At 35.4% G+C, this 25,125-nt stretch overlaps 2 protein-coding genes across 3 annotated transcripts in view; both read right to left on the reverse strand.

Annotated features, from left to right (window-relative positions):
- LOC144451136 (laminin subunit beta-1-like) overlaps positions 1-11,467 on the reverse strand; it is a 49,362-nt gene extending 37,895 nt beyond the window's left edge. The window contains exons 1-2 of the mRNA XM_078141948.1: positions 11,327-11,467; positions 10,641-10,905 (exon numbers count right to left, since the gene is read on the reverse strand). Of these exons, the coding sequence (XP_077998074.1) occupies positions 10,641-10,689 (49 nt within the window). The 5' untranslated portion in view covers positions 10,690-10,905; positions 11,327-11,467. The remainder of the gene's footprint in view (positions 1-10,640; positions 10,906-11,326) is intronic.
- A 2,168-nt stretch (positions 11,468-13,635) lies between these two features.
- LOC144436607 (cilia- and flagella-associated protein 100-like) lies at positions 13,636-24,909 on the reverse strand. Of its 2 annotated transcripts, none has more exons than XM_078125434.1 (15): positions 24,809-24,909; positions 24,384-24,458; positions 23,147-23,230; positions 22,592-22,689; positions 21,902-22,094; positions 20,989-21,220; positions 20,459-20,539; positions 19,916-20,179; positions 19,401-19,470; positions 18,662-18,912; positions 18,079-18,115; positions 17,581-17,660; positions 16,210-16,306; positions 14,352-14,471; positions 13,636-14,060 (listed from the first exon to the last, which is right to left on the reverse strand). In XM_078125434.1, exons 2-15 carry the CDS (start codon positions 24,442-24,444, stop codon positions 13,947-13,949), a joined length of 1,782 nt encoding a protein of 593 aa, XP_077981560.1. In that variant the 5' UTR covers positions 24,445-24,458; positions 24,809-24,909; the 3' UTR covers positions 13,636-13,946. The 2 variants fall into 2 exon arrangements, with proteins under 2 accessions (XP_077981560.1, XP_077981568.1); XM_078125442.1 differs by having other exon boundaries at positions 24,384-24,450; positions 24,807-24,908.
- Between the last annotated feature and the right edge of the window lie 216 nt (positions 24,910-25,125).

Here is a 25,125-nt window from a genome sequence, read left to right on the forward strand (position 1 = left end):
GTTAATTGATTTGTCAGTTTTGTGAATTGGTATAACACGTACAGAAAGGATCCAGTAAAATTTGGAATTCTTTTCCATATTCTCTCTTAATTTTGGTTGAAATACAAGAAGTGTATGGTTACTTATAACCCTAGAACAAATACTCAGGCCAATTTGGTATTTCCCATTTGAGAAGATAACCCCTCTGAATTACAATTTGAAAACCTGTCTTTCCAAGCGATGTACTGACAAAAATTTTCAATGTTCAAATAGAATGCAATCACCAAAAGAAAAGATTTGAGTGTTTGATAAACCCTTCCAGACAATATAGTTTGAAGTTCTTATTTTTAAAAACACAGTTTCCTCTCTCACAGTACTACAGAGAGACAGTCACATGTAGAAAGACTGGTGCACTATTTCTAATACATTTCCTCACAAGTAGCTCAGATTAACATGCCAGTACCAACACCAGCATGACACATTCTTTGGATGTGTCAGTACCATGGTATAGGTCACATAACTAGATATATATAAAAAGACTTTCAATACACACGTACCATTACAGGTGCACGTAGGTCAAACATTCCTATTTTACAGAGTCTGAAATACTATATGCACCTTTACTTATAACATAGCAAACATAACAATGGGAATATCAGACTCATTCAATTCTTCATGCTGAAAGTCTCACCTTTGTTACAATTTTGGGATGGAATACCGAGACAATGCCACACAACACCAATATGTTTGTCCAAGTTTGAAAACAATGACTTTCTAATGGCAACTTAATAATGTTTGCTTTCACACTGTAAATAGTTTACTTTGAGGTTTAACTGTTAGGATGTACTCAAAGCAACCACATCTAAGTAGAAATATTTCATCTGACATCTTGAAGGTGAAAAGAATCTTGCTATAAATGTATTGTCTTAATACTTTGATATAATAGGCCATGGTACTTGGGTGGCTCTGCAACAAACTGGCAGCTGGGACTTGTGTTCTTATCACAGTACTGTTTTAAGTAATTATGCACAACATCAGATATGCTAGTCAGCAACCTTTGTTATTTTCCCTTCAGCTATTTCTAATTCTTCTGACAATGCATGAAGAAACACATTGTGTCCCCAGGAAAGCACTGGTTCCAGGTTACAAACATAATTCAATAGATTTTTTGCTCTCCTTTGAAACTTTCCTTGTGAATCCTGTGTTGTACATTGTGCAAATTTAGTGTGTGACTTGGAGTGGAGACTGCCATGCTTTTCAACTGTATGTGATTTGTAATGAAAATGTGTACGTATCTGGTTACACTATTTGAAGTCATTCCATATTTAAAGGGAAACATTATCATCCATAGATCCATGAATTCATTAGCTGGCCCATGCTATAAGAATTTCATTGCCTCTTCTACAACATTAAAGCAAACCTTTATAAATTATAGATTCAGACTGTCTCATAATATCCTCACTACCAAAAAAGTATTACATGTACCTAGAAAGTCTATAACAAGATAAGAATGTTCTAAAACTGGATTTTAAATGAAGACCTCACATGTCAGGACATTGTCTGCAACTTTGCTTTTACCTTGGGTTATAAATATCAATATCTACTAATTTCAATAAATTTGCAATGACGAAATACATGTAAACTCTAAATGGTATGTGAAGTTACCACTTTCTGGGTTGACTCCTCACATGTAAATCCCTTAGACCTTGTCAAAACCGATCAACAAACATAAGCTGGTGGCAGGATTTGTGTCAGTCTTACTAAGTCTGATGACACTTTCTTATTCAAACACTACCAAGAGAACAAGTACTTAGTAAATCCAAGTGGCAATGCTTCTGTGTAGTTTGTGAGCTTTAAGCCATTAACTAGTCTATTATCATGGTTGTGAACTTGTTTAGCTGCCATTACCTAGCACCCAAACTATGTCAATGACTTGGAGACTCCTGGCAACTACCATACAAAGCCTTACAGTTCATACTTTCAACTAATAAATAATAGGTTGCTCTGTTAGTATCACACTCATCTGGAATAAGTTCATAAAGTAAATTATATTCTTCCAAAGGTAAGATATGAAATGTCATTTTATAAACTTTACAAAAGGACATTTAATATATTTCCATTGGATAGATTCCTGGTGATAATATCTATCTTTTGTATATTTTCCAGAGCCATGGTTCTACAGAATGCAATTGATAAACTTGGTAATAACTTTCTTCCAAAGCCAAACTTTAATAGAATAATTCTGTCTGAAGACAATCAGTGAATAAACATATCTTCGGGATATTACACAAATTCATTAAATCATCATCAACATCTATACTTCACAGTTTACTCTGTGAATATGTAAAATGTGGATCATCTCCACCCTTGATCTATACATACATTACATGTAGTCTTTTGTACATTATACAAATGTTGCTTAACACTTTGTCTATCTACACATGACGTCACTTGTCACTGGGAGCTTGAACACCTGGCAACCTTGACATTAAATTAACAGGACACCTAGAAAACTGCATTGTACCAAAATAACAGCTCACACACGTCAAAAACTTTTTAACCATAGTATATATCCCTGGATATCCATCAATAAGTAGCTACAGCAACTCTAACTTACAACATAATAAGTCATAAACATGCCAAAACAAAAGTGAGTAAAAGCAGTCCACCATAAGACAGTCAACAATAGACACACAAACGATGGCACCAGGGGTCAATGATTTCTTAAGTCTGAATACAAAGCACTGAATAGAATCTAAATGCTAACTTGAAAACATTAGCTTTAACTCATCAATAACTCACTCCTTTTCAACTTTCGGTACAACTTAGGAAGTACCACTTTTTGGATGAATATAGAAGTACTGTGTAAAGTGCCAACACTTCTACTTCTAGGTATTCATTTGATTTGCGTGGAATAATGAACACATGCAAAAACATGGATCAATTTTGCAAATTTTGACCAAAATAAAAACTTGGTGATTGATTAAATTGAAATTTCCATGACAATAGTTGTAACTGGCATTGTTTATAGGCAAAGTCCCATTCAGCTAATAAGAGATTTAAGTTCATGCCCAGTACGCTCGCTAAAGACAAAATCTCTTGCCCTTTGAAGGATTATTGCAGACTGCAAATCTACATATCTCTCGTTTCCAATCCATTGTCTTTGCCCTTTGGGGATACATTACAAGGACAAAGCAATCAATGCAAAACTTGCAACTTAGCTCATAACACCATACCACTTTCTATCTATTTTTGGTTCAATTTACAGTTTGAAAACCTACCAGAGATCGATGACTTGAAAAGGTCACTATTGCAGATACCTCATGTTATCCTTATATATTAATTATCAGTAATACTAACACTTTGTTTTGCAATCACATTGATTTAGAACATGCAACATTCATCTCAGGTGATGATGTAATCGGCCAGTTGATAAATAAGTCATTTTTCATCTCATGGCAGATCCCACGAGATCCTGCATGAGCCATTGAGGCCACATCAACCACATGAGGGTGGTCAAGCTGAAGTGTCCAATGTTTAGCAACACTTTTGTTCTAAATATCATCGCATCATATATGTATAGTATATGATTGATCAAGCGAAGCAAACTTTAAAAGTATGGTTGTAAAATGATGTGCATATGGGGAATGTAAGTCGGATTCCCGATATTATGACCGAGACTACATGGATAGTGTTCACTTCATGAGATTCTCAAAACCAAAAACACAACCAGAGAAATGCCAGCTTTGGATAAAGGCCTGTTCCCAGGGTGATAACTTTGGTGTACATAGTACCAAGGCATATATTTTCATATGCTCGCTATACTTTGTTGGAAGAAAGGGACCCACAGACAATCACCCTGACCCAATACCTGCTAGTGCTACGGCTCGAGGTATCGAACTGAGAATGTTTGAAAATAGGCCAAGTCTAGTATCATGCAGTGCACATGTACGTAGTCCTTGCATCCAGAAATACGTCATCACATCTTGTCAAATGCATGTCAAATGCATGTATACATACAGAGACTTTTTAAGTGGTTGTGCGCTGCACGAGAAATGAAATAATATATTTCCTTTTAGTGTTTTCAGGTAGAATGGAAGTGCTTGAAGAGTTCTGTGTGGTTTACTTACTGGGAAATGTTCAGCGACGAGAAGTATTACAGGTGGTGGCACTAGCTGTTCCAGTGAGCTGAAGATCATGTACTGCCTTGGCAAGGGAAACAAGTACATTTTTCTCATAACTTGTTGTCACGCCAAATTTTTGTAACATGCTATTTAGTTCTGCTCCTTTCAGATTTTCAAAGTTTTCCATGATGATTTACGGTTGAAGATGGTCACACAAAATGAAGTAATCTTTTCAGACAAACGTGTTGGCTTTCATGTAAACAGATACAGCCACAGCGAAAGCTTGACCACGGACACATGCGTAACAATCATTGCTAGGCATATTTGCATATCTTGCGAGATCTGCCATAAGACATAAAATCCCTTATTCAACCTTTGTTGTATACGCAATAATACTAGCAAGAAATGGTCTTACATTTGGGAGTTATAATCACTTTTATTAAGGGATACTGTATTCCAACCATGCACAAAACAAGTATTAGTCTTGTTCTTCCAAATTTGCAGTTTTTTGTGTACAAATACTCCTCTAGTAGAAAGAGGATTTTAAGATGATTTCATGAACTAGTAATATAGACAAATGAGGTTGACTTTTCTCATGATTTTATGTTTCATTGAAGATGCAAATGTTTACCTGCTCAAAATATCACTGTCCCTTACAATGACATCAAGTATCATCATGCTATATCCATCCAGACAAGTTGCCAGCAGCAAACAAACATCCACAAGGAAACACTAGAGATTAAAACTTATGTACAAGTAGTCGCGGTCATCATCATTGTCGCTGTCATTGCCATCGTTGTCGCCATCGTCGTAGTAGTAATAGTAGTAGTATATTCACAAAGCTGAAATATCCAGCCCTACACAAGTGAAATCATCCACTTTTTCCAATGATAAAATGTAATACTGCAAGGACAAAAGTTGCTGGTGAGGACTAGGAAATTCCAGACAAGAATTGTCCTCATATGAAATGAGGTCAGTCTGATCATTTGGAACATTCAGATGATGAACTATAATGTATTTGCCTTGGTGAAATTGTGAAGACGAGTGTCAGATAATACATCAAGTTTTTATTCTAGAACTAGTAGAAGAAGGTTTAATATATCAACACTGGGTCAAGGTTGATTGATGGCTTTCTACAACAACCATGTCCAAAAACACAAGAAGCCTATCACAATAAAGGACAAGAGAGCTGTATTTTATCTTTAAAGAAGGACTTGATTTGACATTCACGTGTTTTAATTGACCTCCACTAGGAGGCTGCCCTTGATAGGGACATATATCTGCTTGGGTTAGACAACCAGCTAACCATACTGCAAATCTGTATAAATGTCACACATCTTTTATGTCATTTTTGGAATTCAACCAATCATCTAAATAAACACCACCAATTTGTTAATTTATAGAGATGAGGGTCTTTAATGGAATGAAAGCATTGGACAAGCTATCACACAACAGGTAGTAACTGTTACAGGTTTAGTTTGAACCTCCTCTAGGAATTCCAACTATTGAATCACAAACCACACCATACAGCAGCCAAGTATCATATGTAGACTCCCTGCAATGAAACTGCTTACCATGCATGCGTCCTCCTCATATTTGTGCATGAAACTTACAAGAATAACTGTATCAAGATTTTCGGGTTCAATGCTTGTCAGCAAAACCTATCTACTACAAATTGCACATCCATTTTACACGCCATTACATTTATTTTGAATAAACATCCCCTAATTACAGTGCTAGCACATACCACTGACAATTACACAAAGCAGCTAATGAAGGCCATGACAAGGAATTTGTAACTGTTGGATCCTGAGGTGAATAATTCAATGATATACCAAACATAGTAACGCTTTACTGAAATCAGACTACTACTAAAGTAGGACAGTTCAAATCGACCTCTAGTATGCAGTCAATGATTTATAGCAAATGGCTAGAGTATACGGGATACACTGTATTCAGAAACAGTATATAGTTAAAGCATGGAAGTATAACCCATCCAATGGTTACATTTTTTGTAAAGGTTCCATATTTTACTAAACTTTACTTACTGACAATGTCTTCCAGTGATCATAATCCTAATAACTTAATTTGCATATTGATCAATACAACAAGGTGTGTACAAACTTCTTAGCTGCTGATTGGATATCTTTGATTTTATGGACATCTTTGTATTTGCAAAATGGTCAAAGAAACAGATGGCTTTGTTTAAATTACAGTTATATCAATCAGCTAATTTGTATATATACATGCATATCAATCAGCTATTTCGCATATTGATGGCTATTAAAATGATTGTTTAACCTCTCTTCTGTAGAGGTACATATGAACGAATTTAGCTTACTGTATATTGAATGGTGACATAAGCTAACACCTTCCCACACAATGAAAAACACTGGTCAATACACAACATTTGCATTTTCAAGCTTCAGATTTGTACGATTCTAAACACTGAACAGTCTTCTTGAAATATTACAAGTCTAACACAAGTCAAAATGAAACAACAACAACAACAATAATATAAACTATTGAACTTTCACAAGTAGTTCATATGTATACTGACAAGCTTACACATTTGTAATAAATGGACACGTTTCATACATTTAATGCTGTTTTGTGGTCATATCATGTATCTGGATGGTGAAATTGTATACATCATTGCTATTTCTGTGGAAACCATCTGATTTAAAATTGCACGGTGTTGTGCAAGTCATTACATTTCAAAATCCATCTGGGAGTTATGCAGCTAATATAATCTTCATTTACAATTCTGTTTTACAACCTACAGATCTTGTTGAACTTCAGTTGAGCACATGGCTTATTTTTAACTTCATTTGAATTACATAAGTAAAAAATTACAAAATGTACACCCTTTTATTTACAATGTGATTAGCAATAGTGTCAATGAATGAAAAACGAAAAGTTATCCAATCCTTTACAAAACAGCTGCAGTACACAATATACTCGGGTTTGTCAAAGAAAATTTCTCTTGTCAGCCCACCCAGAAACAACAACCTTAGCAAATATGTTGAAGTCCCATCAGATTTCATAGCAATCATGACTCAATTACAGTTGTGCATGTATGTAGATAGGATTTATACCTTGTAAGCATAATGGATAGAGATAGCATACAAAAACTTATCAAACTCATGTCAAGTTAACAGCAAGATGTATCACAAGAAAGACGAACAATCTTCAAAGAACTTAAGTTTGACAGCTGAAATTTGACTGGGTTTTATTCTTTGTTTGATGATTAGTAAAAGCTGCAAGTTAGCAGTTTTACCGTCAGACAGCTGATAAGAAGCTTCCTTTTGCTTCTGTTGGAAGTATCAGTAGTTTGCATATCAAATAGTCCTGACATTTCGGACTCCCAGTTTCAATGGCTTCCAGGTTCCCCCTTGAAGGTTGTGTAATAAAGTGTTTGCAGATATAAAGGGTCCTTGAGTTTTATTACAGTTACTTAAACTTTATTTACCCTTCAAACAAAGGAATTAATCATCTTTTGTAAATTTTGGCTGCCCTCGCTAATGTTCAACTTTCCTCAACTGTTTGTAATTTCACAATTAAAAAAAAAATTATGACAACATAAGAAACTAAATAGTTAATGATGCTCTAAATTCCATTAGCATGACTGTAATCCAGGATTTCAATGTCTACAAAAATTGTCACTGTCTTACAGCTAGCTTGCTATCCTATTTTTAATGCCTACGGAAATTTGATCAAAAAATTTCCATAGTCCTCACAAGTTACAATACATCAATGAAAACTAAAGAAAAATTTGATCAACAAGTTACATAACTTTATTTCTGGAAATTCTGTGGTATTAGTGTATTATGTATACATCAAATATCTTGAAGTAGAAAAGTTGCAGAGGCTTAAACAATAGGCCCCAGGTAACAATTTCCATTTTGTTGTCAAAGAAAATTGCAACCATGCAAAATACTGCAATCAATACTAATAATTTTTATCAGCTTCTAAAAGGAGCACAAAGTGCAAATTCCATGAAATCTTGGTGTAAGTGAGTAGGGTGAGGCGCAGCACAGACAAAACTACTTGACACACTAACTTTGTACAGCTTTCTTTTTTGAAGGAGGCCTACCACAGGTTCTTCCAGACAACTTGCTGGTACATGGTATACAAGCTCCATAGTGAACTATATACAACTTGACAAAGACATTGAGCAAATACTAGAACCGTGGCTCAATGACTGACTTTCTTCTTTGCATCTATTTATAATTTATCCTAATTCTCAATTTCAAAGTTTTGGAAATACAATGCGGGCAGATTGGCGGGCTAGAAAGGAAACTAATCAGCCACTATGGAAAGTTGTGTATTACTGGTTATACAAAAATGTAGTGAACTGCACAGAGGAAACAAAGAAGGTTTAGTGGTTTCCTCCACTTCCCCATTGAATTTCTGTAGACCAGTCAAGTAGGGCTATATAACACGTCTCACTGGGATAAAACTACATGTTTCTTTCTCTAAGGTTTAAACACTGCATAGCATTCAAATCCTATATCTATGTAGCATGTGTTAACTTTACCACCCTGATCTCGTAATCTCGCTGTCATTTCTCATTAGTTATATTGAGAAAAACAGAGTGAACAAATGAACTTTTCGAATACATTGTGCATGCGTAACATATAAGAATTTGTTATGAATGTCACTTGTTCCAGTTGGTATGTATCTTTATTATTGACAACAAAGCACAAGTTATAGACTGGAACTTAGATTTGTTGAACTTTCTGCTGGATTTCCAAATTTCAATTCCCAGTCCACAGACCAATAATCTATATTTATGTTTATTTTGTCAGTAGTTCTGCTAAGAAAATCAAAGGTCTGTGCTGTGACAGCTGATAAATTGATTTTATAATACAAAGTATTTCACCACATGCCTTTACAAGTAAATTTCAATATATCTTAAATCGGTATGACCTCAACACTGGCATTTGTATGGCTTCTTTCTTCACCAATCACAAATGTTTTGCCTGGAATCCATGTTAACTATATGGCATTTGTGTATTTTGATGTACATAATGTAAAACAGGTCAGCATGTGTTTTAGGCTCACAATTTTTTTTGAAAAGCCTTGAAGTGATGTCAAAACTCTTTGTAGGCAAACCATTAAGACTACAGTCTTATAAATAGCTAACTTCTTCAATTAGTTGAACAATCTTTTAGATCTTTGGTGTACCTATAGTAACTGATTGTATAATCTTCTGACATATCTAAGTAGGTGTTAACAATGAGTCATTCATGTGTATAATATGACCCTTTTAGACTGATAATTCCTCAATTTTGTAATCATAAGTGAGAACATTATTTTCTCCTTTTATTACACCAGTACTGTATCTTGGTAGTAGAAAATTGCATTTACACAAGCCATCATTGTATAAGCTTTTCTTCAGTTGCTTACAGAAAAACTCAAATATCTGTGATTAAACATTATTCCACACTTAAGATGACCTGATACTGGATGAAGGAATATTGGATTGACTGCCGTCAACAAATCCGAAAGTTGTCTATTGTTTTTGTTAAAGGGGATGATTGTAACATATACTCTTCCTCTGTCCCACCATGAATTTATTACATTGTACTGCAATACTGTTCACTAATACATCCATGATCCTACTCGCCCTATTTCAAACCTGTAACCTGCATACTATTGTTCCATGTTCCTGGTGTTGCAGGTAAAGCACACGGTTGCAAGCTACTGTCTAATGAATGATTGAGGCTTTGCATTGAAAACCAGATAAAAGGTAGATGGTACCACAGATACTGGAAAGAGAATGTCTATGATGGTACAATGCAATGGGAAGATCAGCTTGCTTCCCTCAAAGTTTGGCCAGTAACTGCCTCATTATGCAGTTTGTAAATTTTAACCCAGTTTCCTCTAGTCATTACAACAGTCCTGTACAAAGAATTCTGAAGTACATAAGTCAACTTCAGAATTAATGGTAGATAGGGTGAGGTCAGAGAAACTACTCATGAATGTTTACTTTTGTGTCCTGCAAACAGCATACATCTGTCAACTCTCAAAGGACACCTCCCTTTTCAGTCCTTGTCAACCTGGCTAGACTTAGCATACTGAAAACCCAATTTCCCTACCATGACACCAGTGATTAGCAGATATTGTCACAAAAAAAGTACAGTTTCACTTGATTTAACACTTTGACATACTTGCTTGGTCCCTTTTTCTGGGCAATGGGTCTGCAAATGCCATTGGGTTTCCATTGTAATAACAATGTCCATACTCAGTGGCCAAAAATAATGATCTAAAACTTTGACTGCGCCCAAGCTTTGAAGTTTACATTTCATGAACCTGGGGCTGCTATAAATAACTTTGCATTTCTGACTGTTGTCACTCGTCAAATGTAACTGCGTGTGTAAAGAACAGTTTAGAACCATTGGCTCAAATTCCATGATGTACAATTTACAAAGGGTTGAGCTGGCAAACCAGTTCCTTTACACAACAATTATTCAATATACTGAAGCGCCATTTTCAGCAGCACTGCCGATAATAAAAGTTGTTTTCTCTTACCGTAAACTGCGACAAGATACAAAAAGTAGCACCACATCTTTTGCAGCATCGTTTAATCACGCTATAAGTCCTAAAGGTTGTCTAAAAGCTGCGAAAATCCAGGTTATTTGGAGAAACGCTATCGAAACATGGGTGGTCTCCAAATATTGACGGTGGTGTTCTGCTGTTTGGCCGAAGAAAATGTCAATGGAGGATCATGAATACTTCCCCGGCAGAGCCACACCAAAACCGAACTATTTACTCCTGGGTTGGTCTCCTTCCGTGTCTGTAAAATATGAAAATTTCAAGTCAGACGGTGCGACAATTTAGCACTAGTTTGTTAGTATACTGTGCGGTTTGCGTGGGTGGTTCGAAGTTTGGCTGGTCGAACCAGACCGTCTGCAAGGTTGGCGAGATTTTGTGGAGGTCGCACGTACTACATGTCCTGGGACAACACGGGGGCAGAAATTGTTAGCGAAACTTGTTACTGAGCGTGGGGTGTTGAAAAGTATACTAACGAGATGGGTCGTATCCAAATAAGCATTGATCACCCTGTTGGAAAGTTTCAGTGCAGGACGAAGAATGTGCCCTGTGTTTCGCCCAGCTGTGTTTATGGTCTCGTCGCTGGACATTGAGTGCCATAGAAAGATCCGGTTTGATTTACACTTTAACTTTACAAAGTTAGCGAAAAGTGATCCACTACATACCTTTACAACTTGGTTGACCAATTCCTTACGGGACACAGTACTGCAAAACGTCTCATAAAGTCCGGTTCTACAGTTCCTGGCCAAGTCCAACCGTTCGGCAACCGAGAGATCTCCGCGGCTAAATCCACCAGTAGTTCCCGGGGAGAAGAAGAGACGAGGTCAAAAAGACTTGCGGGAAGCTCCAATCTAATTACCTTCATGGGGTAATCAATGATTGGTTGTATTTGGTGTAAATTGATCAATTTTCACAAAATGTAAATTGGATATTTTAATTTAGGTAGTGAATAGAAAGGACAAAAAGGTTACCGATAAACAATCTAAATTTCTAAAATATCAACAACTCTTTAATTACAAGGTGCACTTTAACATGTTCCCTCCCAATCCGCCCCTCTTTCAAATGGAATATTCTTCCGCCGGGGATTTGTGCGGAAGATTTGAAGACAAGCGCTGTGTAAGTAAAAAGAGTCAGGCCGAGAGACATTGATTGCACTACGGATGTAAAATAATTAGTCATCTTTTTTTTTCATTTTTTGGTGACTTTTCAATCAGAATATCAAAAGGTGTACATAATTAACTTCCTGGGGAAATTAATCTCGAGAAATGTGGTTTTCTTTCACCCTTGTCAAGCAGTGGTATGGTAGTCGAATACAGAGGGCGTACCACCCAAACTCGAATCTGAATCAATGAACACGATGAAGAGACTTCGCAGGGTACAACTTCATAATTCAACATGCAACATGGGCGACTGTGCAGTGAACCAAACTCACATAACGCGACGTATGACAGGAGTTAGCCATATCTCAAGTTTGAGAAAGAAAGATATATCAATATGTACAGAGCAAATTTTCTGTTGGTATTTTCCAATTTCTTTTATCAAAGTTTATGGACAACTGGATTACAAATGTAAACACAACATTTACTTGACAACTTTTAGCAAGAATAAAATAATATGGTTCAAATAATTATTATATGGATTCTCCCAGATGTAAAAGTAAACATTTAGCTAGTAGGAATGAGATCGAATGTAACACTTGATCAATACAAAAATCAAAACCTGGGAATCTCACTTCTTAGACTAATTTTTGTCATTTTGGTGTTGTTCGACACAAGTAATACTTTGAAAAATGAGTATCCACAATTTTTTTTATTAGATACACACATTTAATTTTTTGAAGAGGGTTTCGATGTATACCTACCTCAATTCCGATGGTTTGGGGCTTATCGTCTGCAGATGCCTAACAGTAATGTGGTTTCCCTTTGCTCTTTGTTTCCTACTTGATGTGTGGAGTTGATGAGTTGTAACAGAATGGGTTTACACTATATATATGTATCAGTAACATTTGACAGCCACTTACATATTCAAGCTAAGTTGCTCAGCCAATCAAATGGCAGAATCCTACCAGCCAATTTTGGGAGAAGGTGAATGAGCTAATTACTCAGCCAACCAAATGATAACATTATAGATGATGCACTAAGTGCACAAAACACTACCAGACATTGGCTGGTTTTAATCACAACTGTTAGGGTATGACGTGTACAGGTGTGGAAGATACCAATGAGCCAACTTTATGAGGGCACCATAACTTATGCATCAGGTGCTTTCTCCTGCCAGCAATGGACACATTGGGGGGGGGGGGGGGGCCTGCTGCTTTGGGATGACCTAAACATTCCAATCAAGTGATGACATCATAAATTAACATAAAATATGCAACAGGTGCACAACTGAGGCTTGCTGTGAAATGAGCTAAACATTCGGCCAATCAAATGGTGGTTTCATAAATTAAATTAATCAGTACCAGGTACACACAGTATGTATTATTCATAGTTGTAACTCCAATATTGTAGCAGTATAGTGAAGTGCATGTTTGGACATTCTTTCCAAGATGTTAGCAGTTCTATTTTTGACAATCCTAATAGACTTCACTAGGAATCAGTAACAGCTGTGTTGATATTCCATCCTGCTTAGCTAAGCTTCGTGTTATTTTGGTTGGTTTTGGGCAAATGGCAAGATTTTTATTTGACAAAATAGGAATATGCACAAAAGACAATAAATAATCTCTTGTAGTAGTTCCAACTCAGATCAGTTTATTATTTACACTCTGAATTCAGAACTACTACAAGATATGATTCCAGTACAAGGAAACTATGTTTTTGGCTGTAACAAATAATATATTTTAACAGCTTATGTTACATTGTGACTGCTTGAGTGAGAACACACAATCGACAGAACCTCCCGAAGGAAAAAACAAATAAAACACACACTTTAAAGACATACAATTGAAGATTTCAACTTTATTATTATAATCCTCTGTAGATAATTTCCCATTTGTACTGGGGTAATTTTATATTAATACCAAATTATTGAGTTCAACATACAAATATTTGATATTTACATTTAATCTCTACTTCATGACACACTTGAAATCATCCGTATATCATCAACTTGTACATTTCTAGAATCAATGTTCTGCAGATTTCAAGAGTAAACTCAAAAGTCTAAAATCATATTTTTTTACAGTGTAATGTACAAATGTTGTTGTCAATTGGAAGTTGACATCTGTCTGACTGGTTTATTTACACCATCTATTGTTGGTAATATAATACTGTTTGTAATAATTTTCTATGTAAAGAAATAGGCCAGCTCTTCTTCCTCCTTGTTGGCTTTTTGTGCCGTTTTGTCCACTTTCCGTTTGGTCTGTGGTGGCTCTGACCTGTATACCAACTTCTTGCCAGTCTATAGTAATGATAAATAAATAAATAAATAATAAAATATTACAACATTAGCCCAATCACTCTCCTCCTATGTTATTCTAACCATGTTATTCTAAACTAATAAACTTCACAATAATCCTTTGAAATAAAAATGATCAGAAACAAAGAAAATGTGACTATCACAAATCACACTTGTTCCGGTATTAATAACACTACATTGTGTTATTTTTTCAAAGTATTGCATTTTAACCATCATGCATTAATACTGGTACTGAGAGTATGCATCAGTAAAATGAAGTTTTCAGTTTCTTACCTTTTTCTTGGGATCAGCTTGAGCTCTTTCCAATGCTCTCCTAACTCTTTCTTCTTGATGTATTCTCTGCTGTTCAAGTTTTTCCTCTCTTAGTCTCAGTCTTCTCTCCTTTTCTTTTGCCTACATAATTTATGTACATAAAATATAATTTGTTTACTGGCTATCAAACTTTGAAAGCATTTTGAGAAAACAAATAAGAGGCTAAAAATGATTTTACAATGAGTAACACTGAAGTAAAGCACTTTCTATATGTGCTACACTTCATTTATAGCTTTCATATAAAGTGTAAAAGTATACTCTTTCAATTGGTTTATTTACAAGCCTAGCATGTGACCTTTCTAATGTGGTCAATTAGCAAATGAAACAGTATACTTGATCATGGATATGGATGCTAGAAATGACTGCGGTACATACAGAAAATGCTTTACTTTGGTGTTACAGGTTGTAAAGAGCTTGCTGTCTATCCATCTAACATAATTTAATACTCAGCGTGTGTTTTGGAACCATCCATGGTGCACAATTCTGAATGTGTAGTTTGGAACCATCCATGGTGCACAATTCTGAATGTGTAGTTTGGAACCATCCATGGTGCACAATTCTGAATGTGTAGTTTAGAACCATCCATGGTGCACAATTCTGAATGTGTAGTTTGGAACCATCCATGGTGCACAATTCTGAATGTGTAGTTTAGAACCACCCATGGTGCACAATTCTGAATGTGTAGTTTGGAACCATCCATGGTGCACAATTCTGAATGTGTAGTTTGGAACCATCCATGGTGCACAATTCTGAATGTGTAGTTTGGAACCATCCATGGTGCAATTCTGAATGTGTAGTTTGGAACCATCCATGGTGCAATTCTGAATGTGTAGTTTAGAACCATCCATGGTCCAATATTTGGTGTGTGGTATGGAATGTGTGATGTGAAACCATTGATGCTACAATACTCTCAGTGTGTGGTTTGGAGCTGCCCATGGTCCAATACTCAATGTGTGGTTTGGAACCATAAATGCTACAATACTCAATGTGTGGTAACCATCCATGGTCCAATACTCAATGTATGGTTTGGAACCATCCATGGTCCAATACTCAATGTGTGGTTTGGAACCGCCCATGGTCCTATACTCAATGTGTGGTGTGACATGGTCCAATACTCAATGTGTGGTTTAGAACCATCCATGGTCGAATACTCAATGTGTGGTATGAAACCATCAATGCTACTCAATATGTGGTTTGCAACATCTATGGTCAATGATGCACAATCTGTGGTGCGAAACCATCAATGCTACAATACTCAATGTGTGGTTTGGAACATTCACTGTCCAATACTCAATGAGTGGTTTGGAACCATCTATGGTCCAAAGCGCAATGTGTGGTTTGAAACCATCAATGGTCCAAAACCACACACTGAATACCATTCACTATTAGATATGACCAGTGATTACTTGTGCTGTGCATGCGCATACTAGTGGTATTTGCACTGCAATGCAAATCTGAAAACACCATTGTATACATATAAGTATGATTACGAGATCATTCCTTGTTTATGAAATCATGTGATCGACAATGTAATTTTTTACAGGATTTTGCTGTTTTGGGCAAACATATGTTATAATAACAGAACTTCATGATGTGCAAGTGCTAATGTGGGTGATCAGGCATACTTGCACTCATGCTTCCAGTATTTGCTGCTGCACATTCACTTGCTATGCTTGTGAATGCATGGACATAGAGAACACTACAAGTATTCAAGCAAATACCCCAAGTACACCACAGTTGCACTCATACATCATGGCGTTCTATCAATAATCATATACTTGACTTTTGACATGATGTACACCAAGACATTATACAGTACCTTTTCAGCAGCCTCTACTCTCTCTGGAGGCATCATTTCAATCATCTCAAACAATTCTTCTAGTCTGTTTTCTATATTAGTTAACATCTGTAGAGTACTGATTAACAAGTTGATAAATATGAGACCATGGCATGAAGTGATGAAACAAAAATAAATGCTAATGCAATCACCATTATAACAATCTAAGGCATTGGAATGTAGAGCAGTGTATTACACTGTATCACAGTAGCCATACTACTAGTAAACAAAAGGTAGCACATTTTAATATGTAGTGTTAGGGTGTCTAACCCAACTCCTATCCCTAATACCGTCTCCTTAGGTTGAATATAACTGTATTTATCGTAAATCAGTTCACTGTTCTACACTCTTGCTATGCCTACATAACTAAATCTTGCATACTGTAAATGGTCACTGTCGTGAAAACTTGATCCTACAACTAGCACTCCCACAAGTGAGTCTTAGGATCCTTTATTGTGCCATTAAAATAGAATAAACAATTTTTTTTCTCTGTAAAACCCTGATAGGTAAGTAAGTTTGAAGATAAAATTTGCCAGAATGACATTTTTACAGGTGAGGTGGGTTGAAGCCAAAACAGAAAACCATATCAATACGACCATTTGCAGTATCTCCTCTTGATGTTTTCATTAAAAAGTAAATCTAAAACCAACAAGGGTAACACTAAAATCTAATGATAACAAAATAGTGTCAATCTAATTCTTGTATCAGTAAGTTAAAAAAAAAAACATCGAAAGCTTCAAAAATTAATAATGGGATTACACAATCTTTACACATTAGTTAGTAAAATGAAAACATGAAAAAAACATAGAAAGAGTAACAAAAAATAACGAATGATTATGTTACCACCGCTCCACTTTCACCACTGTACAACACCACATATATATATAACACCGGTACAAATGATGGAAAGGCAACTGTCTTGCCACCACATGCAACATGACAAGAATACATGGAGGATCATGCATAGCAATGTATAGAATGTAATATTAATGACAGTATCAGTTGTCAGTGAGTTATTTGGCATTCACGTTGCCTAGTAGAAACACCGTATCACATGTGGCAGTAGTCTTTATACTCGGACCACAGTACCAACCTGCATAGTACTCAGTTTTGGATTATAAGTTCATCGAAAATTTGTCAGCATATATTTTTTTTTGTAAGTTGATTAGTGTATGAGTAGACACACAAAATCAAACACTATTGGACAAAAGACAATACATAGAATACAGTAAATAATACAAATGGATGGTACGTTATGCAGAGCATACGTTATACCGCCACATGTGGTTGTTAGCTTTCAGTACAACATTGTTAGCATTTCCATGGCAACATGATAGTAAATAGCCCACTAACCTGATGTTTGCCTCGTTGTCACCGATACAATTACGATACACCTCCTCCACCTTCTTGTTCAGTTGAGCTAACATTGCTTCCTGTTATCACAGAGTAAAGAGAAAAAAAACAAAAAAACAAAAAACATGGTCAATCATACAATCTTGATCTACAGCCTCATTGATTTGGTTTAAATTTTCTAACATAACACCACATGTCATAAATTCAATCTTGTTGTCATTAATATCATATGGTTTTTTCACATGAAATTGTGTCTGAAATGTGATAACCCGAACTTGTCATAACTACTGACACATTTTGAACTAACAATGGTTAGATAATTGTAACTGGGGAGATTGATATTTCTGGATGGTGAAAATGTTCACTCTTAAATGGGATCTCATCAACACAAATATCTAAATCTCTGAGATCTAAAGACATAACATGAGAATTAGTTTCCTTGTAAATCTAAACATTCCCACTAAACAACTTGAAAATTGTTTTCACACGACTTGTTACCTGATCCTCTGCTTTAAATTCACCAAATGAGAACATCCTAGAAGAAAAAAAGTAAGGAGTCTTTATATAATAGTAATTTTAAACTCAAAAACATTTTACATGAACAATATTTTTGCTAAGATAAAAAAATTTGGCACATGTATACGAATGTGTTTATGTGTGTCTGTGTATCTGTGTGTCTATCTGTCTGTGTGTGTATGTGTGTGCGTGCACGTGTGTTCTGTGTGTGTGTGTGTGTGTGTGTGTGTGTGTGTGTGACTATTGCAGCAAATTGCAATACATGTTTAGGGAGAGTTAGTGTTACACTCAACCATGACAATGCCACTATTTTTGTAAACTCAACTCAAGATTCATTTCAAGCATTAACTGAACAACACTAGCAAAACAAAACTAGTACTGACTGAACCTTTGAATGCACAATATAGTAATGATTCACATAAACCAAATAAAAATTTGTTGACCCAGTTACAAATTATACAGAAATAATATCAATAAATATTTCCAGCATATAATCACATCAAATATAAAGTCACTCTTTATTTATTTCCAACCTGTAATCTATTTTTATCAAAAGAAAACTCACTTTGACTTGTGTTCCAAATCTGCAGCTTTTTCTTCTTCCCTTGTGATGGCCCCATTCAACATATCAATTTGTTGTTTTAGGATATCTGTCTCTCTTTCCATTTTATCTTTGGTAGTGACAAAAGTTTGCCTCATTTCTTCAAGGGCTTCTTCAGTCTCTTGACTGTTCTGGATGAGTGATAAATTTTGTTCTTCTAGTTCTTGGAAAATATCCAAGAGTTGGTGTGGATCTGTGAAAAACAGGTCCAGTGACTGTGTGGTAAAGAAAAAAAAAAAACATTAAAAAAAAAAATCTATTTTTGGTAGTTTATGCAGGTATAAAGATAATTTATTCTAGTGTGTATATACAAGAGTACATTTCAATTACTAGTAATAACCAGAGTCTGCTTCCCATCATTCAAAATTTCAACTCAACACAAAGAAAGATTACAGCATTACCCCGATAGTTACATTATTCTCACTTTACATATAGCACAACACTGCAGTACAGTCTAGTCAGCAACATCATGTTCAAAATAACACAAATTTCTGAACTCTTATTACTCAGTACAGTATGTCGGCCTGAAGAAGCATCCAGGATAGGATGTGAAACAGTTGCCATTCAAAACAAGTAGGATAGATTATAATTACTTCGTTATTAACAGTATAATAGTATTTAAAAAATAAGGCAATGTATACACATATGATTCCGTACTTTCAAGGAAGAAGACTGACAGCTAGTTTTATGACAGCCAACCTACCTCATCACTGTCAGAGTCTGAGTCCAAACCACTATCAACATCTTGGCCACTTGGTGTCACTGCCAGAGATCTGAAGTACAGTGGAAAACATAATGTACAGAATATGTTATTCTGATCAAGGTGATACACCTGGAATACATGCATACTGTACTGATTGAAGTCCTGTAAAGCATATACATATACATGATTAACAATCCATATGAAGTCTGCCTTTTCAAAGCCCAATGTTTGAATCTCATGTTCTTGTATGTGTGTTATCTTATAAGTGGAGCCATGCCATAAGGCTTTAGTAGGATCACACTATTCTTTAGAATTCAACTGGCTCTTTGAGACAACTGTTTTCTAACCCAAATTGTAATCCATTCCTAATCTGTAATAGCTATATATTTAAGACAAAATTCTGCTATCTCCTTTGTCCAATAATTGCAACATGGATTTATTTTCATTTACCCATATTTCATGCAAGTCAACAAAATCAGCATACTTTCACAATATCTAAAATCCATAACCCATACCTTTTAGCAGATCCCACTTTAGTAGCACTTTTACTTTGTCTACTTGACTTAGATGCTCTACCGTCCACTGATGGTGTTGGTGAGGTACCGCCTTTCTTCTTGCCAGACAGTAGTGTCCTGTCTTCCTTATCTCTCCTCTTCTCTGCTCTTTTCTTGGCCTTTGCAATAACTTTGTCTGACTGCCATTCAGGTGGTGTTAGGTGGTCCAAGAATTTCTTGTACAGTTGATATTCCTTGAGTAAGTCTTCATTCTTAGAGATTTCACTGAAAGAATATACATACATCATATTGTTTTTTTAGGTTTAAAAATGATTCTAACTAAACAAATTATTCAAGCTAGAAATTGCAGTGAGTGCTATATACCAGTTATCTGCCAATCAAAAGACAAATAATTGATGACAATTTGTAAGACTGCAAAAGGAAGTGGATAAACTTGTGGATAGATGTGCATAAAACGGGGGAACTGCGATCTGTGTCACTGATATCAACCCATGACCTAAGTATAATAGTGAGTCGATAGCAATCAGATGTAAATAAACTCACCTCTTGATTAACATAATCTGTGCATTAATTTTCTTGATCTCACCAACTTTTTCTAGTTTGGCTCTTGTCTCAGCTTCAGCTCTAGATTACAATAGAAAGTAAAATAAAGAAAACAGTATAGTTATTATCATAATTGGACCTTCAAATACATTGAATCTAAGTATTTGTTAAATCACAGAAGTAACCATATTCTATGAAATATCAATATTTCAATATGTATGATGCATCCATAATATTACCAAGGTGGCATATTTGAAGCTATTTCACCACAAGGAAGAAAAAGGTATGGTAATAGAGATACCATATCTAAGTTTACAACAACAAAGAATAATGTGTGAAAATTTACTAAAATAAAGCTGTTATGTTAATACATTATGCACATATCACAGTAAACCAACTATGTTTTTGAACCTCTTGGCTTTACAGACTACAGTGTACTCCTTTCTAGGCAACTGACTATTTATATTTTGATATTTACAGATCACAATGTACTCCTACATCAATGGATGGTCATCATCATCACAACTTACATTTTGATGGCTTCCACAGAATTTTTATCATTTTCTTTCAAGAATTCATCAAACATGGCTGCATCTTCTTCAAGGTACTGTTCAGCCAATTCTAACTTTCTCTCTTCAGCTTGAGCAATTTCTTCTAATTTTCTCATTTCATCTCTTTTAACTCCAAGTGAATACTGTACAAGGAACATCTCTCTCTTCTTGGCAATGTAATCTGTCAGGTTTTCTTTTTCTACATGGCGATCTAGACAATGAAAGGTGTGAACAAATATAATTGTATATTATTCTGAAATATCACATATAGCCATTTAGTTGCTGACCAGTGCTGAATACTAAATCTGATCAATCTATTTCTTGAGAAATTGAAGTCACTTTCTTGCCAGAATGTTATCAATACTGATACCTGTGATCATATTTCAAGGATGCATATGGCAATAAGATGCATTAATGGCAGCATAGATGATTATTAAAGTATACAGTGACCTTTCTATTACACCTCAATAAACCATAATACACAGCGACCAAGACTGAACCTTATAAGATTTCACAGATTAGCCAATTCAAGTTCTATAAATACAGCTGTTGTCCATTGGATGCTGTCAACAAGTCCACTATGAAGTCTGATATCGCTGAACATCAACACTATATAAACAGTAGTAATGATTACACCATGTTGACTGGAATGTGGATATGTTAGGTGATACCTAGAGTCAAAACATCCGCCAAAAGGACAAATAAAACCATATGCACCAATTATATATAATTGCACAGCATGTGGATTGTTTTCTTTTGGGAGGTCAAATGTCATGACATTACTAAACACTGGCCACATTCTTTTGGTTCATTATTATCAAACATTCACAGTAATGTTTGTAATAATCAAAAATCCAAAGGGAATGATGAACATTTAAGTATAGATGGTTACCTCTGGTTACAGCCAATGTGAACTGAGGATCATCTTTGACAGCCACAGCTTTATCTGTGTCCTTTTCATCTTCTAAGTCTAAATCATCATCAGATTCACCCATAGGTTTCCTCATGGATGCTCTTTTAGCATTCACTCTAGATGCATAGGTTGTCTTTTCATGTACCTTCAGTCCTCTCTGCTTGATACGTTCCTGTAGTGTAAATAAGTAGATTGTTTAACAGTGTACTAGCCAAGGTTTCACATAGCTACCACTGTCAGTAACTTGGAACTGAAGGACCTCATTCCACTCACATTAAGTCACATTATATTAGTTGTCATGCTCTGTTCATTAACATATACCAACAACACACTAAGCAATCAAAGTTATGGCATCATGATCATGATGATCTCTGAACATTTCCTTGATTTCTAACAAATACATTGTATGCTACCAGTATGGTAAACACACTTGCACAGTACATCAACATTGCAAAGTGGTATGGTACTAAGTGAAGTACAGTACATGCATCTTACATGGTATACACACTTCAAGTACCTCTATGTAATACAGCAAAGTTAAGAACTCGTTTAGCCCAAAACCTTGTCTTGGTCTACCAAAAGAAGCTATTGGTTTGGATATCTTCTTGAGATAGAAAGACAAAGACAAGTCTGGGCTAGAATTATTTGTAGTCACTATTCCATACTTACTGCTTTCTTTCTTTGCCTCTCCTTATCTCGGAGTAAAAAGATGTCATTCTCTGGTGGCATAGTGAATGGATTTTGATCACCTTGCATATCGTCTGTTGCTACAAAACCAAAGTTGTGATTTCATATTATAGTATATCTCTTTAGGGGTGTGCATAGAGGACTATTTGATTTGGTGGATCAAAATCATTGAGTAGCTAGAAGACATATGATAAAGTTCATATACTGCACTTGACACAGCTGCTTCAAAAACAACAGGGTAACATACAGTATGATTATAGTACGATGGAAGTTTGTGGTAGTACATCAGCTGAGGCTAAAGAAATCTAGTTTAGGGATGTGACTTGTGTGCAGACTATTGTCTTGATTCATGACTGCTCAAATTGTACTAAACAAAGTGAAAGATGAAACATCATCTCTCTTTCTTCAATTAAACATACAAACTATGATATATATGACAACAATATTTTGGACTGATAAACTGATAAAGTTGATATGATAGAAAAAATGGTTGTGAAAAGGAATTCACGATGAAAATATGGCATCATCAGATGTTACCTGAGAGAGCTGTACCGGGATGGGAGTCTGACTTGGCCGAGTGAGGAAATGTAACTCGGCCTGACTGTCTGGACACGGCATCATCTACCAGTTATGATGTCAAAGGTCAAATGTATGTGATGAATCACACAATGGATAGAGATGGGAAAAAACCTATCATTAGATAATTATCAAGATGAAAGGAATATGACTACATTTATGCTAAAAGTAGCATATTACTTTGATATGTACAGAATGTGACATTTAATGATGGTGACACAGCATGCATTTGATATATAAATAGTACCAGTATGTTGATTTGTTGTAATGGAAGTCTGAAGAGTTGACAAAAGACAACATGAATCATTACTTCCAATATTATAAAATTTACACAATGCACTTCACCACACTTATCCACCATTACATTTATACATGCAAAAATATAACTGATTTGACTATAATCAAATTCAATGGAAAACCCCACATTATTTACAACCACCAAACTTCCTTAAGGACTGTTTGTATTATTCACAACATTTGCACCCTTACATCATATGAATCCTTGTTCAGTTCAAACTGAGCGTGTGACTGCCATTGTTAGGCATGCAACAAACAGCACTAAAGTACACCATTAACTTACTCCCAGTTAAGTAAATCCCATGCATGGACTCCACTTAATCTAAACCCTTTCATTTTAACACTTGCACAATGCAGGATTTGCACAATTTCAATTTTTATATTGTTTTTAATATCATGTAGTTGTTACATAAACGCACATGAATATATTACATATATTGTATGTAATACAATGTAATAATGTCATACAACACAATGGGAGCTCACAAGTGAGACTGTGACCTTTATGTCACATGCTAATTCTATTCTTGGTTGGTGCGTCTCCATCCTCGCATCTCCACCAGTATACTGTATACAAGTTACATAAGAAGCTCTGACTGACTGAGGGCAAATATTTTTAATATGGTTACCAAGTTTTGACTGACTTTAAAAATTCCACCAAAAAAAGCCTGATATAAAACATGATACACATATATTTTCTAGATGATCATATGGAATATTTGCATATTGAAAATTAGTAAATAATTTATACAATATATCATCATATCTGAAAAACCAGTATAGACAGTTTTTACATGTAAATATAAATTTCATACGGTATTTTGAATACAGAAGTAGAGATGGATTGACAAATTAGTTTGTTTGGAATTACAGGTAACAACTGTCAAGAATATTAACTTACGTGAACGTTTCCCAGATACAGTTGACACCGGTGAACTAGATGATCTTGCACTTTCAGACATGTTGACAGTGACACCTAAAAATAAAATCAACTGAATAAGTTAGATGTAAATCACACCAAGATTGAAAAAGACGTGTATTTCTATCACTCATGTCACTGTATCCATGTTACCGCAGCACAGTCCCTGTATTATAGTGTCACTATTGGATCGGTACGGAGTCACTGTCCGATATTTCTGCATGTCCAGATCACACATTATAATTTTGCTGATCGTTTTTGGGGAACATAATCCTTCGTCGATCGTCTCGAAATTTTAAGCTCTAAATTCCATGGTCCAAAGTGAACATATTAGCTACAAGAGATGCAATTTGATACTTTATGGCACTAATAAACAGAAACTTAGTCAAAACACAGTGTACATTTACCTTTTTCTTCGATTTTAGTAAATATCTCCGGGAGAATATCACTAATCGAGATCCCACAATAACAAAGTCGAAAACGAGGCTTTACTTAGCAACAGCGCTTGCCATGTGTTTGTTGTAAATTACTTTTCACCAGTGAAAAAAAGGGAGAAACCAGGGGGAACACTCATATTTGTTATGGTGGTTTAAATTATAAATCGATGGTTTTGCTGCAAATTCTCCTGGATCCCACATCCTAAATGTAAGTATAAATGTTATCTTTGACAAAGTTTGCGTATTTGAGACTCCAATCAACGCTGCACTTTTTGTAAAAGGTGAAT

The sequence above is a fragment of the Glandiceps talaboti genome, chromosome 1 (assembly GCF_964340395.1).
Source record: "Glandiceps talaboti chromosome 1, keGlaTala1.1, whole genome shotgun sequence".
Classification (NCBI taxonomy): domain Eukaryota; kingdom Metazoa; phylum Hemichordata; class Enteropneusta; family Spengelidae; genus Glandiceps; species Glandiceps talaboti.